Source organism: Mus pahari, chromosome 21 (assembly GCF_900095145.1).
Source record: "Mus pahari chromosome 21, PAHARI_EIJ_v1.1, whole genome shotgun sequence".
Classification (NCBI taxonomy): Eukaryota; Metazoa; Chordata; class Mammalia; order Rodentia; family Muridae; genus Mus; species Mus pahari.
The window spans coordinates 20,113,949-20,129,207 of NC_034610.1; the positions used below are offsets into that span (position 1 = coordinate 20,113,949).

The following is a 15,259-nucleotide window of genomic DNA, read 5'->3' on the forward strand; positions in this document are numbered from 1 at the left end:
GAGGGAGGGAGGGGGGAGGGAGGGAGGGGGGGTACAAGCTTCAGTGGGAAGGGCTGGGACCCATGCTTCCTTGCAGGAGCTGGCGTTAGGCCCCACATGGATCTCATTTAAGTAAACATACCTGTAATAGTCAACTCAGACTGGCTCTGCACACATTGGGGTGGGAGACTGACTATGTGGCCCCATGGCCAGATGCTGCCTGGCTACTCTGGGGCTAGCAGGGCAACTCCTTCCACCAGGCTGGTGGAGGTCCGGGAGGCTTTGACACACATCAGGAGGAAACAGGCTCTACAGGACTCAGAGCGGAAACATTCCGAGCAGGAGATAAACCTCAGGTGGGCCAACTCCTTGGACTAGCTTGAAACCAGTTTTGTGTACACACTGGAAATCTCAGGCCAGAGCAAGGCTGAGGTCTTCAGTCCTGAGCCCTCGGTGCCCCCGGGGGATCATCCTGTAACATGAATGCTGCACTTCTGACTACTGGGGCCCCACCTGCCTGTTCTCTTTCATTTGGTGCCTTGCCCTCACTAGGTACCCCCAAGGTCTATTTCCATGTGTCACCTGGGTGGATTGTGTACCCCATCCTGAGAAGGACCCAGGGCCCTAAAGCCCACCAGCCTCCCCAGGATTCCCTAGCTGAGTTGGTGTTACCACACCTACTGCCTCTAGGCTGACCAACCTGACTGGCATGCTGAGCCAAGAGGAGCAGGGCCGGGAAGCAGCCTGTAGTGCCTTGCAGAAAAACCAAGAGGACACCAGCCAAAAGGTGGACCTTGGGTTGGCCAAGATGCAGGTACCTCCTGGAAAGCCAGGCCTAGCCTAGGCAGGAGTTATCAACAGGGCTGTGTAGGACACCTCCAGTGTCCCTAGCCTATGGCCTTGTCATCAGTGTCTCCCTTCCTGCAGTTGTTTGTTTCAGTGGTTGCCTCCCATCCCAGCTGCATCGCCCACTCACTGACCTTAGCTGCAATCTTCGGCACCGAAAACTCACTTCTGCTGTCACACAGCCAAGTGTCAGTTCCCTTGCTGCACATTTGGGGGAACGGAAAGCATGGGCAGGGGCCAGGGAGGGCCTCTTACCCACCCACCATCTCAGCTGAACTAACAGAAAGGGACAACTGGCCCTGAAGCTCCGCTGCAGCTGCTTTCAGCTTTAGCATTTCTCTCAAGTAGGACTCACAGATTCCCAAGGCAGCATGTTCTCCTTCCATTGGGACCCTCCAGGGGCTCTGAATGGTGGTGGTATATACCTTTAATGCCAGCACTCAGGAGGCAGAGATAGGTGGATCTCTCCGTTCAAGGTCAGCCTGGTCTACAGAACTGGTTCCAGGACACCTAAAGATATACAGAAAAACCCTGGCTTGGAAAAAAAAAGATTAGATAGATAGATAGATAGATAGATAGATAGATAGATAGATAGATAGATAGATAGATGGGCCTCTGCTTATCCATGGAGCTTAGGATTGGTCACACATGCCTGCCACCCAGCTTTTTGGCTCTATAAATGACCAGGGACTACAGCTGCTGTTCTGTGTCTAGGCTCCTCACAGGACAGGGTGGGTAGGATATACTGGATATTCCAAGCTGTTCTAACATAAGTCTGCTGTCCAGAAGTAGTGACATTCACCTCTGGCTGCTGGGAAGTTAACGCATTGCCATCATCAAGCACACGGAAGCCTTGGGCTGAGGATCTCACACACTAGGCATGGAGGAAGCTGCTCTAATCAGGCCCTTTGAGGGTTCTTTGACATCAGTGTCAGGACTTTGCATGCCACTGCCTTTTTTTGTAAGTTTTATTGGCACAGAGCCATGAACATTTGTTTAACATAGTGACAGTCGAGACTTTGAACAAGAGTTGAGAGGCTTCAAAGGAGACCCTGGGAGCTTGAAATGTTTGCAGCCTGGCCCTTCAGAAAAAGTGGCCGAGGGATGGGTGTCTGGCTCAGTTGATGGATTGCTGGCCTAGCATGCACAGAGTTCTGGGTTCGATCTCCAGCACCCATAAATCTAAGCATAGTGACATGACAGGTGTGAAGCCAGTCTGGAACATATATGAGATCTCATCTTAAAAATAAAATGAAGCCACCTCTGTTTGAGGCTCCCTTCCTGCAGGAAAGGGAGGCCAGCAGTGGCTCAGGCCTGAGGGCTGTGCCTGTGACCACAGAAGGTGCTCGGCAGGTGATGCCGTGAGGTTTCTGGTGACTTTTCTTTGGTATATAAGGAGGTTCGACACCTCAAACTCAGCAACCCTCCCGTGAACCTCAACCTCCTGAGTACTGGAATTAGAGGCATGTGTCACAGCACCCTGACAATCCTGGGGAGACATAAGAACATTTATTCACTCCAAATAGGGAAGGAGCCAACGGGCTTAAAGAAAGATTCCAAGTCCAGCTTAGTGAGTGAATGAGTTTATTGGGGCTTCTTACAGGATAGCATGGGTTAGACAGGTAGGCACAAACCAAACAGCAGTCTTCTACTGTAGCACTGGAGTCCGGGTAGGAGGGAGTGGTGGGTGTAACTGCAGGGAGAGGTCTATAGCTCTCCCTCCCCTCTCGCAGAGGGACAGTTATCCCGTTCCCGTAGATAGTTATCTGCTCAGAGCTGTCTGTCATTACCACGACTGCAATCCAAGATCTCGACAGGTCACCACAGCTGCTCAACTACACAATGGCACTGGCTATGGCAAGTCCCAAAGGAGACAGCCATACAACAGAGTGTGTGTGGTTGAGGGACAGAAGGTTGTCCTGTGCCTTCCGACCCTCCGAGCAGCAGGAAAGCAGCATGGGAGGAGGCACAGCCCACGGGTACATCTAGTATTCCCACCCACACCCTCGCTAAGGCCATGCATGGGTGTTCCCACATGTCTGGGGGGGGTTCTCACATACTGGGGTGTCTTCACACCAGCTTCTCTTATGGAGGCTCCAGCTCAGCATGGAATTCGGTGCCCACTAACAGCCTTTCCCTGATACCTCTCCAGTATCTGGATGTGTACTGAATTGTCTAGGCCCCCATGACCTTGATTAAGTCCCTTCCTAACCCATGATCTAGTGTTCTGGGGGACAGCAGGTTCTATCTGCCCTGCCTTTATTCCTGCCCAGTGCATGCAACTTGGCTCTGCAGGGCTTGGGAACATGGAGAGAATGAGACCAGGCAGAATAGGATCCGGCGGGGAAGCTTCAGGTGACTCTGTGGTCCCTCACAGGCCCAGATGACCAAACTCAACGAGGAGATGAGCCTTCGTTTCCTAAAAAGAGAGGCTAAACTGTGCAGTTTTCTGCAGAAGAGTTTCCTGGCCTTGGAGCAGGTGAGGGCCTGGATGGGGCCCACTGTCCTCACGGATACCCAAGCGAGCTACAGCCGCTTGGATTAAAAGCACTCACAGCAGCTAGTTGCTGTCTCCACAGAGAATGAAATCCTCAGAGAGTACACGGCAGATGGCAGAAAGCAGCCTACGAGAGGAACTGGAAAGCCGCTGGCAGGAGCTGCATGAGCTGACAGAGGAGCGCTTGCGGGCCTTGCGGGCACAGCGTGAGGTGGGCCTGGGTGGCCAGGTGTGGTGGGAGATGGGGTAGTCACCAAGGCTCAGGGCCACTTCTGCCACAGCAGGAGGAGGAGGGTCACCTGCTGGAGCAGTGCCGGGGCCTAGACAAAGCTGTGGTCTATCTGACCAAGTTTGTGCGACAGAACCAGGTGTCACTGAATCATGTCCTGATGGCTGAGCAGAAGGCTCGGTGGGTGTCACGTCAGGACAATGGTCTGCTCAGTCCCTCGCTCAGCTAACCGCTGGCTGAGCTCAGCTGGGGAACACCCTGACCCCCTCATCCCCTGCAGCTGTTGGTTAGACATGTCCTGGTGGGATAGCAACCCTCTGCTAGAGCCCCTGTCCCTCCTCTACCCTGGTCCTCACAGTCCCTTCCCGGAAGCACCCCTCCTCTGGTCCATGGGATCACCTGGGAGGTCCCAGAGCTAGCATGCAGGCCCCCTCCCTAGCCGGTGCTAAGGGGTAGTTTGGTTATCAATACGCAGGGAGGCCAAGGTGAGCTTGGAGGAGACCCAGGCCGGGGAGTTGGCTTCATATGTCCATGAGAATCTGGAGGCTGTGCAGATGGCTGGCAAGCTAGCCCAGCAGGAAACACAGGATGCACTGGAGCTGGTAAGGGGCTGAGCAAGGTGGCGGTCAGCAGGGATCCCTGTGCATACAGGCATCCAGCAGAGCCTCCCTGGCTCCATGCTGTCCCATGCAGCTCCAAGAGAAGAGCCAGGTCCTAGAGGGTTCAGTAGCAGGGCTGGACCAGCAGCTGAAGGACCTGAGTGACCACTGTCTAGCTCTGGGCTGGAGGCTAGATCTGCAGGAGCACACACTAGGCCTGAAGCTGTCCCAGGTAAGGTGGCAGACCGGTAAGGACGGGCAGTAAAAGATGGAGCCATGGGTAGAGACCTGATCCTCTGAGTCAGGTGAGGTGGCTCCTGCATCCCCTTGGCCCCTAGCATACCCTTTTTCTCTTCCTTTCCCCACTCTCTTCTTTGTCCATCCCCCCTTTCTTTAATTCGCCTTTCAGCTGGGTATGGCAGCTCATTACTTTAATCCCATCTATGGAGGCAGGTGTCTGGCCAGGCTCTCCGGGCAATCTGCATGCTTTATATAAACGAGCTTGAGTCAGATACTCTGCCTCCTGGCTTCAGCAGGCCCTGTCCACCATCCCTCACTGGATGTTGAAATTGTAGGCGCAGGCTGCATGGCAAGGCGTGGAGAGAGAGTCCCTACAGGGTCTGGTCCGGTGGCTGAAAGACGTCTCAGCCCAGGTGGAGGAGGTGCAGGAGAAAGTGTGCAGCCTCCCCCAGCAGGTGGGCAAGGCCGGAGTCGCAGCTGGCCGGAGGCTTTAGACCTTGCCTGGGCTCGAGCTGGCCTGGGGCTCCCAGATGGCTGTACTAAGTCACCCTGGGCTCCTACATATTCCACATTTCAGATAGAAAGTGTCTCCAACAAGTGTGTCATTCACAAGAGTGACGTGGATGTGAAGATCTCTGCTGAGGGCAAGGCCAGGTGAGGGTTCCAAGCCACCCAGGCCTCTCGGAGGTACAGAAACTCTTCTGGCCTCCCTGATCTTTACTGGTCCCTCCAAACCCTGCACCTCTGCCTGCGTGGCTGCCCAGCCCCTGGCTAGTTCCACCCTGTGCTCTATCTCCTCTAGAGGGGCTTGCACCCTCAAAGTTGAGCCCCATGACAGCCTCTTCCTTGGGCTCTAGAACCCTCTGTAACCACCCCTGACGCCCACAGGGAGTTTGAGGTTGAGGCTGTGCGACAGGAGCTAGCTGCCCTGCTGATGTCTGTGCAGTTTCTGAAGGAGGAGAACCCTGGACGGAAGATCGCTGAGATCCAGGGCCAGCTGGCCACGGTATCCTTGGGGCCCAGGAGCCACCTATGTCTGTCTGCTTCCCTAAACTCCGGGCCCTGAGTATTTTTGTGCTAGTGGGTACATGTGGACGTCAGCAGTCCATGTCTGCCCACGATTAGAGCTCTGTTTAGTTTCAGAAGCAAATGATAAAGTTGGAGAACAGCCTTCAGGCCAACAAAACCATCCAGAACCTGAAGTTTAATAATGAGACCAAGCTGGTGAGAGAAAACCCTGGGAGAACCGCTACCCCTCACACTCTGCCAGCCTGCCCCAGGACCCCAGGAGTACATTAGCTGGGTGGTGCTGAACAGTGCTTCCTGGAGGTGAACCCCCCCACACCGGGCTTCCTCTACAGGAGCAGTCCCCACATACACACATCTGCCACCCACCTCTGTGATCCAGGTCCCACTTCTCTGTACATGTCTTGTTCCCCATGGGTCCTCTTGGCCCCATCTCTCTGCACTTGCAGCGCACAGAGGAGATTGCAACCCTGCGTGAGAGCATGCTGCGCCTGTGGAGTGAGGAGGGTCCCTGGCCACTGACTGTGGGCAGCAAGCGGGTATTCATGTCCCTGGTGAGGCAGCAGTTCTTCATCAAGGACGTAGCCCTGGGCGCAATGGTCTCTGTGAACTCCTGGGGAGTGTACCAGGCTATGAGGTGGGCAGCCGAGAGCCTGGGTCTCCCAAGGGCAGCAGCACAGCCACGGGGGGTGGGGGGACAGGCGGTGTATGAGCCACGTCTCTGGGCAGGTGGCTTCATTGGAAGAGAGTCCTCTTGAACTTGGTGGCCCAGAAAAGGCCCGGAGTGAGCTCAGCGATGACCCAGTGGAAGCCTGCGTATGAGGTCACATCTCTGACTGTGTTCCAGAAATAAACATACCAGTTCTTGTACCTACTGGCACCAGAGTTTCCTGTTATCTGATGGACTGGCTTTTCCACAGCTCACAGGCCTGACAAGGGTGTCAAGTAGTGAGAGGGACCAAACTCAGAAGGCCTGAAGTTATTAGACCTGAAGGACCCCTCCTGCCCCGCCTCATGCAAAGCCAAGCTATCACTTCCCTGGGAGTTGTGTGCAGGGGTATCCAAGCCACACCTGTCAGGATACACCCCTGCTGCCTGTGAGGACAAATGTGAAGAGTGAGGACAGGGTTCTCAGACATCCTCAGCCCCACCCGCCTACTCACTAACACTGAAATGCCAAGGAAGCCACTTGTGAGTGTGAATCTGGAGAGTGAACATCTAGGTCTCTGTGTGACCAGGCAGTGTCCCTGTGACCGGGCAGTGTCCCTCTTCTAGCCTCTCAAGAAAACCTGGACTCTGCATACGGCCCCTAATCCTGCCACCAGCCTGGCTGAGGAGACAACACATGGAACCACCAGCTCTAGCCCAACGGAGACGGGAGGGCTGGCCTGGTTTTAGTCCCAACCCAGCTGCTCTACGCTACTGTCTTGCATCTTGGGACTGGCCTGGTAATGAAGGGCAAGGGTGTGCAGGCAATCCATACTTCTTGCCTGAGTTCCATTCACTTCCCCTGGGCAGAGTCCTGAGGCCTGCTGTGTATAGGGGGGTCCACCGAGAGCCGGAGCTGCTAGCCAGGTGTGGCGGGTCTGGATTCTCTCTCTCTCTCTCTCTCTCTCTCTCTCTCTCTCTCTCTCTCTCTCTCTCTCTCTCCTCTCTCTCTCTCCCTCTCTCCCCTCTCTGTGCTGGTGGCAGCAGTTCCAGGCTTGGCATAAGTTCAGATCCTCTTGGGCCTGCTCTCCTCTTGAGGAAGCGCTAACTGCATGACTACTTAAACAGACCTACTTGGGCAGGGCCTGTGCTACAGGCAGGAGGTGCTGGGTTGTTCTGAAGGTAGAAATGGCCACTCTGCCACAGCACACTCCTGATTTGCCTACTCACTAGACCTCAGCCAACTGTGTCCCCTCCAGGGCTTGGGTGCCTCCACTCTGCAGCTCAGAGCCACCCTCAGCAGACCAGCTGGCCAGTAGATCACTAAAATCTGGTGTGCCCACGTGCAGTAGACCTAGTGGGTTGGGCACAGGCTCCTTCCAGAAGGATGGAGGCAATTTTCTTTGGGTCATGGGAGTAATGTGGCTATACTTCCGCTCTAGCCTTAGTCTTCGGCAAGCTGATACTCTGGACCTGGAGAACTGCCGAAGGCCATAATCAAAGAGCTCAGCCAGGGGGCCCAGTGGTGGCACCCTGTCTCCTCTGTGGCCCAGCCTGTGCACCTGACCCTCAGGCCCCCCAGGTAAATGCATCCTGAGCTCAGCAGCCTCCTCATCCTCTGGGGGCCCATCCTGTGCCAGGCATACCAGATCAGCATAGTAGAGATCCCGGGCAGAGCAGCTGGCTGGTTGGCTGTCAGCATAGATGTCTTGGGCATCTGGGTCTTGCCCTGTGTCCTTGCGTCCAAAATACCGCTGGATGTCACCACTGATGAGCTCTGAGAAGCGCAGAAGCTGCATTGGGGTCTCAGGGCTGCTGGGACCCCGAGGGACTAGTCCTGAGCTCTGGGAGTCTGGGCTGCAGCCCTGTGGCCCCTCACCTTGCAGGTCCTGGTCTACCTCTTCTTCCTCCTCTTCTTCCTCTTCCTCCTCCTCCTCCTCTTCTTCAGAAGTTTCTGGAGCCTCCAGGTCTATGGGCAGGAAGGACTTGTGTGATGGTAGGGGCAGCCGGAAGTCACAAACAGACCGAATAACACCAGCAGCCATCTTGTTGAGGTCCCCAAAATTCTGGGGTTCCCTGGAGCAGCAGACACAAGCTAGGAGAGAAGTGCAAGGATGGGTTAGCAAGTTAGGGCTGGCAGTGCCCACTAGATGAGCCTGGATGTGTGGCCCACAAAAGCTGCTTCAGCTCTTTCCTCTCTCCATCCCTGGACCTCCTGAACTCAGAGAGGACCTGACTTAGAGGGATGTACAGGATCCTCTTGTGTAAGGTGGAGCTGTCATGGTACAGGGGAACCAGGTGGTACCATGAGAACCACCATAGTTGTGATCACTCAGGCCACAGGGTAGCGCAAAAGGCAGAAGTCCTAGAGGCCAGTACTAACCAGACAGGAAGGGACAGGCACTGGACAAGGTGTCTACCCTGTCCCAGCCTGGATCACTGTAGTGACAGGACCAGAACCTGCCTTGACAGGCTCAAACGCCTGACAAATGCCATGGGGAGCTTCTGGGGCTGTGGCAGCCAAAGAGCTCTGCCAGACCTGGCTCCTACGCAGCCACCGCTGGCTGCAGTCCTGGAAGAGGTGCAATTGTTAGGGTGTTGTGTCTTTCTTTTTATTCCCTCTTCTTCCTCCTCCTCCTCCTCCTTTTGTTTTTGTTTGTTTGTTTGTTTGTTTGTTTGTTTGTTTTGAGATAGGACCTCTTTAGCCTTGGCTATCCTATGTAAACTGGACCGGCTTCAAACTCACAGAAGTCTGCTTGTCCCCACTTCCAGAGTGCTGGGCTTAAAGGCATGTACTCAGGTAGTAATTCTTGTTTTTAAAGGAAAGGGTGTCAAGCCAGATGTGGTAGCACATGCCTTTAATCTCAGAACTCAGGAGGGCAGAGGCAAGCAGATCTCTGAATTTGAGGTCAGCTTGATCTCCAGACTGAGTATCAGGACAGCCAGCATGACAGAGAAAAACTGAAGAAAGAGAGAAAGAAAGAAAGAAAGAAAGAAAGAAAGAAAGAAAGAAAGAAAGAAAGAAAGAAAGAAGGGAGGGAGGGAGGGAGGGAGGGANAAGAAAGAAGGAAGGAAGGAAGGAAAGAAAGAAAGAAAGAAAGAAAGAAAGAAAGAAAGAAAGAAAGAAAGAAAGAAAGAAAGAAAGAAAAGAGAAAGAAGAGAAAGGAAAGAGAGGGGGAGAAGGGAGAGAGGGGTTCTCACTTTGGAGCCTAGACATAGCTCTCTCTCTCTTCCTGGCTAGTGACCCTACAGTAGATCTCAACCCTAGAGCCACCAGGCTCCTTCCCAGAGGAAGGGGAGAACGGGCATCCAACAAGGCCTGTCAGAAGACCATCTCTATCTGAGAGGCCTGGGTGTGAGAAACCCCTTAGTCAGATATGCTCAGGGTCACCTGCCCAGCCCCACTCTGCTATCCTGAAACCCTGAGTTTGTGAAGTAGAGGCTGGCCACTTCGACGTCCTACATTGCTGGATCCTTCTGTCTCAGGAGGTGTCCAGCATTCCTGATACTGGTCTTTGAGGGTGACTGCTAGTGGAGAGTTTAATGCAGACATATTTCCAGTGGGAGGGAGGGACCCCCCATGCCCCAGTGATGTGACCACCCCAGAAGACTCCAGCATTCACCCAGGCTCCTACCTGAGACCGCAGAGCTCACTCAGCAGGCCCACCTCCACCTGGGCCACAAGCATTTATAGCTGGGCTCCACAACTGCCTGAGGCTGGCAAATATTTGGCAACGGCATTGTCATCGCAGACTGGGCAAACAGAGCCCGTTTGTTTTAGCGCCCAGCAACCAGAGCCCTGCGGGGGGAGTACCCGAAGACTGCCTCACCTGCACACAGCCTGCCAGGGGACCATGGAGTGTTTGCCTCAGGCCCAGCTGGTCCACACCCTGGACCCGAGGACCCTTATCTATACTGCTGATTGGGGCCCCATCCAAGCTGTGTCAAATAGGCGGAAAATTAAATTTCATGCTATTTTGAGTTCTGGAGTACACCTCTCCAGAGGACATCCTGCCTGCAGTGCATGCTATAAACCATGCTCTGCAGCAACAGGACCTGGAGCAAGGGGGTGGGGGGTGGGGACTGAGGATATGCAACCACTCACTAGATCCAGGATGGGAGCTAACATGTGCAGTCCTTGTAACCCTTTCCAAGCCCCTCCACCCTCTGGGCCTTTGTTCAGCTAAGATTAACCATGACCGTGTCGACCAGCCCAGTAAGGACTTTGAGAGGGACTTTCATGTGGTGGCCGACACCCACTTGCCCAGAAACCCCACTGTACTTGTAGTCAGTCTGATTGAACCAACCGCTGAGCATCCTTGGTGGGGTGAAGACAAGGTACCTCCCTTCCCTGGTCGGAAGCCTAGATGGAGTTGGGGGGCTCCTCTCCAATCTTTTTGGTGGTGTAGCTTCCTCTGGCTTCCTTAATCACTGATCCCAAATTGGGTGGTTTTAGAACAGGAATGTCTTCCCTGTCCTCCTGGAGGCCAGAATCAAAACAGAGATGTCCGTGAGGCTGGTGTCTGGGGTCCTGCCAGCCACTTCTATTTCTTGTCTCAAAGCCTGTCAGAAGCATCAATGCTGTCATCTGCACTTGGCTTTCTTTCTTTCTTTCTTTCTTTTTTTTTTTTAAACCTTGGGACAGGGTCTTGCTGTGTAGCCTGCGCTGGCGTCAGACGCATGTCTATCTGAGTGCTGGCTTTGCACGCATGCACCACCATGCTTGTCTGGCAACTCTTATACAGATGTTCATCACTGGATTTAGGACTGTCTGAATCCAGCACACCCTCAGCTTTAACTAGTCACGTCTACAAAGAGTTTTTCCAAGAAAATTCAGTTTAGGGTAGATGTGTAGTTAGTGGTGGACACTATCCTAGCCGATCCAGGTACCCTCCAGGGAGAATGTAGCCCTCAGAGCACTCAGCTGCCCTGAAGTAGTCCCCAGTGACTTCTAACGCCATCAGCTATGGTTCCTCCTGTTGCTACTGGGGTTAAGTCTAAGGACAGGAAAATGGCTCCTCTCAGCACAGCTTTCACTACCTCAGCCTCAACACATTTGCTGATTATCTCTCAGTCCAGTGCTTCACCCGGCTCAGGGGTTAAGAGGGATGTGGGTACCATTCACCTACCTCCAGTCCTTCTTTGCTCTTGGCACCGCCCTTACTTTAGGCAAGGACACCACCTTGATTTCAAGCCAGTGAAGCCCTAATCTCCAGTCTAGGCTTATGTCACCTGACACCATGACCTTCAGCTTTTTCCTGCCCCCCACCTCCCCAGCCCATACTCGATGGCTTGCTTCAGTGAGTCTGTGGCTCCTGGAGGGTAGGAGGCTAGGGAAGCCAACCTTGATGATGCTTCACGCCTGGCTACTGCAGTCAGGACCCCTACCCAGCACAAAGAAGCCACAGAGAAATGAAAAGTTAAGTCCTAAGGATGAGCACCTCAAAGGGCTGGGCTGAATTGGGGGTGTACTAAGATTGATAGCTGCCTGCCCAATGTGCCCAAAGCTCAAGGTTAGACCCCCAAGGCCATATACACTGAGAATGGTGGCACATGCCTGTAATCCCCTACAAGCATTGGGGGGTAGAGGTGGGAGATTCAGAAGTTCACGGTCACCCTTTGCAAGACCAAGGCCACACTATGCTGTGTGAGATCTATGGCAAACAAAACAAAACCTGTAAGCAAAGCTGGCACCCTGGTGTGAATGTTTGGGGAGCTGCACACATCTGTAGACTAGGTTTTCTGCTTGGAGCTGAGCCCCAGAGAAGGACAAGGGTCACCTGCAAGCCCAACAGGACACTGGAAGGCTTGGGAAAAGTGGTGGCATAGCTGCTGCTGCTTCTCAGGCAGGAAACTTGGGCCACATCCCCAGTGAGTACCAGATGAGACTTCCACTGTGGAATAAAATGAGCCTGGCTAGGCCCAGTTCTGTGTCCATTCTAGTCTGGATCCCATCTACTTCTGACCCTGCAGTCTGACCACGTTACACTCCAGGGTCTGAAACCATTCTCCAGTCTTGGCTCTGGGCAGCACTGCTTCAGCCTCAGCTGGCTTCCCTTCTCGCCCACCAAAGTCCGAACCTGCAGGAGGATCAGGCAGGGGTCTGCTGGGGGTTGTAGTTGCTCTGAACTAAAGCCGCATCACTCTCTACTGCTGGGTGTGAGAAGGACAAGCTGGCCCAGGAACGGGACGGGGACAGGTTGGGTGATAGAACACTGACAGATGGGCCTGGGGTCTACAGCTACACCTTGCTGGGCAGGCAGGGAAGGGATAGCCAGGGTCTCAGGGAGTGCCCAGAGGTCATGTGGATTGTGGCCCGCATTCCACACTGAACAACCCTGAAGAGGAAAGACATACTGAAGCTGTGAGTGCAGATTATCACTGGCTCATTTGGTCAAGCCTTGAGCTTTCTGAACCTTAGGTGAGTGCTTCAGGAGGAGGAAATGAGACCCAATTCTGCCCTGGAGAAGGTCCCACCTGTATGTGACCAAAGAATAAACTTTGAAAGAGCTGGGTGTGAGGACCAGCTGAGGCAGGCAGTGTGTCTCAGCAAACTGAGAGTCTGGGAGCTAGAATCCTGAGGTCGATACAAAGGACGAGGCAGAGATCAGAGACAGAGGCTAGAAGATGCTCTGTTTAGAAGATGCTCTAATGCTGGCTTTGAATATGGAGGAAAGAGCCGTGAGTGAAGGATTCTGGGATTTTCAGAAGCTGGGAAACACAAGGGACCCAGTTTTCTTTGCAGTCTCTGGAATGTCATTTGATACCTCAATTTCAGGGCCAGTGAAACTCCCCTGAACTCCAAACCCTTCCTGGAAATTCCACTAAGCCACACAGCTGACATTATAAGCATTGACACAATCAGAAAGTCATAGTAAGAGTCATGGCTCTAGATGGACGTAGGTGGGTTTGTAGGACACTTGCTGGCTGTGAAATATATAGACAATCTCCCAGCATGGGAAACCCCTATGTCAAAGTCCTAGTTGAGACCATGCTTAGGTGATCTCATGAACTCTAGAGCCAAGAGCTGGGTGTGGCAACACTTGATTGTAATCTTAGCTCTAAGAAGGCAGAGACAGGAGGATCCTGTGGTCCAACTAACCTAACCTTGAGTTTCAGACGAGTGAACAACTGTCAGGGAATAAAGGGTAAGGCTGGGGATGGTCCTAACCTTGAGTTTCAGACGAGTGAGCAACTGTCAGAGAATAAAGGGTAAGGCTGGGGATGGTCCTAACCTTGAGTTTCAGACGAGTGAGCAACTGTCAGGGAATAAAAAGGTAAGGCTGGGGATGGTGGCACACACCTTTAATTACAGAGTTTGGAGGAAAAGCCAAGTGAATCTCTTTGAGTTTGTGGCCAACCTGGTCTACATAGTGAGTTCCAAGATAGCCAGAGCTACATAGAGAGATCATGTCTCTACACACATACATACATACATACATACATACATACATACATACATACAAATAAAAAGGTAGACAGTATCTGAAAAACCATACCTAAAGTTGTCCTCTGGCTTTCACATACATTTGTACACACATTCACAGGCACCCTTCCCCACATACATGCACACCCCACTACACATGCACCTAACACACAATCATACATACACATATATGGGCACACATACAAGGAAACCAAAGAACACCAGAGCCTCAGCTGTTTCCTATGTGTGGAGAGACCTGTTCCCCAGTGCTTAGGTTTCACCATGCCCCCCCCCCCATCTTCCCCACCTTTTCCAAATCAGGCATCTGGATAGCAGGACAAAATCTTGGACAGTTTTAGGTCCTGAATGGTCCAAGTGCAGACACGCCCACTAGTGCTGGCTGAGAGGAGGCTGTCCACTGGCAGTCTTGAAGGACTTTGTCCTTATCCTGGAGAAATTCTGGTGCTCTTCACTCCCTGGGAAGAGGCCATGGAGAAAACCACAAGCTAGGATGGAAAATTCTAAGAAAACAGAGCAAATCGTTGTCTGGGAAGGGAACCCTTAGAAGGGCCTATAGGGCTGGCATGGGTATGGGAGGCCTGGGCAAGGAAGCCAGAGAAGGGCCTGATGCTTAAGTCCCAGCAAAAGGGGAGGGCCTCTCACAGGGCAAGCCTAGAGTGCTAATGGACAGAGGGTCTGGGGACTTAGAGAGCATGGTGAGGGGGTCACCCCCATACTTCACCCGTGTTGAGTGTGAGCCATGTTCAGGACAGAGCAGGTGTAGGGAGTGGTTGAGCTCTAGCTTTTGTTTCTGGTAAAGTTTGGTTGGGGTCTCTGGGTCAGCGGAGAGACACACTCAATGGGTAGACAAGGCCAGGTAGAGCCCCTGTCACACCATCCTAGTCATCTGCCATCTTGGGACCCTGGAGGAGGCTGGGGCTGCAGCATATGTGCTAGCATCTGCTCCTGACTGGGGTATGTTTGGGGTTGGGCCCAGAAAAGCACTCTGTCCCCGTCCTCTGCCCCCACCTGCCCCCACGCACGGTCAGGCCTCAGACCCTGGGAGACTCTGCCCTTACAGAAGCACAGACCTGCCTGCCCCCAGGCACCTGGGATCTATCTTCCTGGTAAAATCAATAGCTCCAATATGTCAGCTCTTAAGTGGAGCTACAATAAATTACCCTGCCATTAAGCCCACTGACGGCTGCTGCCGCCTCTGCCTCCCATTAGTGAGACATTAGGCTTCCTGTGAAATTTCCCTGTGTGCTTTGCAATAATGAGGGCTTAGGTGTTAGTTATGTACCTGAGGAGTGCAGCAGTGGCTCCACATACAGTATGGTAGAACATCACATCCTAGAACTTCTACTGAAGAGTTGCTTCTTCTGCAGATTCCTGGCCAGGCTCCTGTAGCACAGCCTACCAGGAAGAGTGGTTCCTCGAAAGCAGTTTGTTAAAGAGCAGGTGGCTGAGGAATAGGGTCCAAGGCTTTGCCCTGGATCAGGTGCTGTCAGGAGCAGGATGCCAAGAAATGGTGTCTGTACCAGTTGCTGGGTCCTGTGACTGAGCACCGTAAACGTGGTGACTTAAACAACAGCCATGTGTGGCTGGAAAGAAGGCTCAGCACTTAAGTGTGTTTGCTGTTCTTAGAAGGACCTGGGTTCTGTTCCCAGTGCCCACATGGTATCTTTTTTTTTTTTTTTTTTTTTTTTTTGAGTCAGTGTCTAAATTAAGCCCTTGGCATCCAGGTTTCCGAGGCCATTCACCTCGGA

At 53.1% G+C, this 15,259-nt stretch overlaps 2 protein-coding genes across 3 annotated transcripts in view; one reads left to right on the top strand and one right to left on the bottom strand.

The window, feature by feature from the left end:
• Ccdc154 (coiled-coil domain containing 154) overlaps positions 1-6,300 on the top strand; it is a 7,769-nt gene extending 1,469 nt beyond the window's left edge. The window contains exons 5-17 of the mRNA XM_021221797.1: positions 240-335; positions 670-793; positions 3,203-3,304; positions 3,405-3,533; positions 3,607-3,731; positions 4,027-4,153; positions 4,245-4,382; positions 4,726-4,845; positions 4,968-5,044; positions 5,279-5,396; positions 5,528-5,614; positions 5,866-6,053; positions 6,146-6,300. Of these exons, the coding sequence (XP_021077456.1) occupies positions 240-335; positions 670-793; positions 3,203-3,304; positions 3,405-3,533; positions 3,607-3,731; positions 4,027-4,153; positions 4,245-4,382; positions 4,726-4,845; positions 4,968-5,044; positions 5,279-5,396; positions 5,528-5,614; positions 5,866-6,053; positions 6,146-6,269 (1,555 nt within the window). The 3' untranslated portion in view covers positions 6,270-6,300. The remainder of the gene's footprint in view (positions 1-239; positions 336-669; positions 794-3,202; positions 3,305-3,404; positions 3,534-3,606; positions 3,732-4,026; positions 4,154-4,244; positions 4,383-4,725; positions 4,846-4,967; positions 5,045-5,278; positions 5,397-5,527; positions 5,615-5,865; positions 6,054-6,145) is intronic.
• LOC115062788 lies at positions 5,562-15,028 on the bottom strand. Of its 2 annotated transcripts, none has more exons than XM_029533152.1 (2): positions 14,794-15,028; positions 5,562-8,159 (listed from the first exon to the last, which is right to left on the bottom strand). In XM_029533152.1, exon 2 carries the CDS (start codon positions 8,107-8,109, stop codon positions 7,294-7,296), a length of 816 nt encoding a protein of 271 aa, XP_029389012.1. In that variant the 5' UTR covers positions 8,110-8,159; positions 14,794-15,028; the 3' UTR covers positions 5,562-7,293. The 2 variants fall into 2 exon arrangements, with proteins under 2 accessions (XP_029389012.1, XP_029389011.1); XM_029533151.1 differs by lacking the exon at positions 14,794-15,028 and adding an exon at positions 9,700-9,894.
• Between the last annotated feature and the right edge of the window lie 231 nt (positions 15,029-15,259).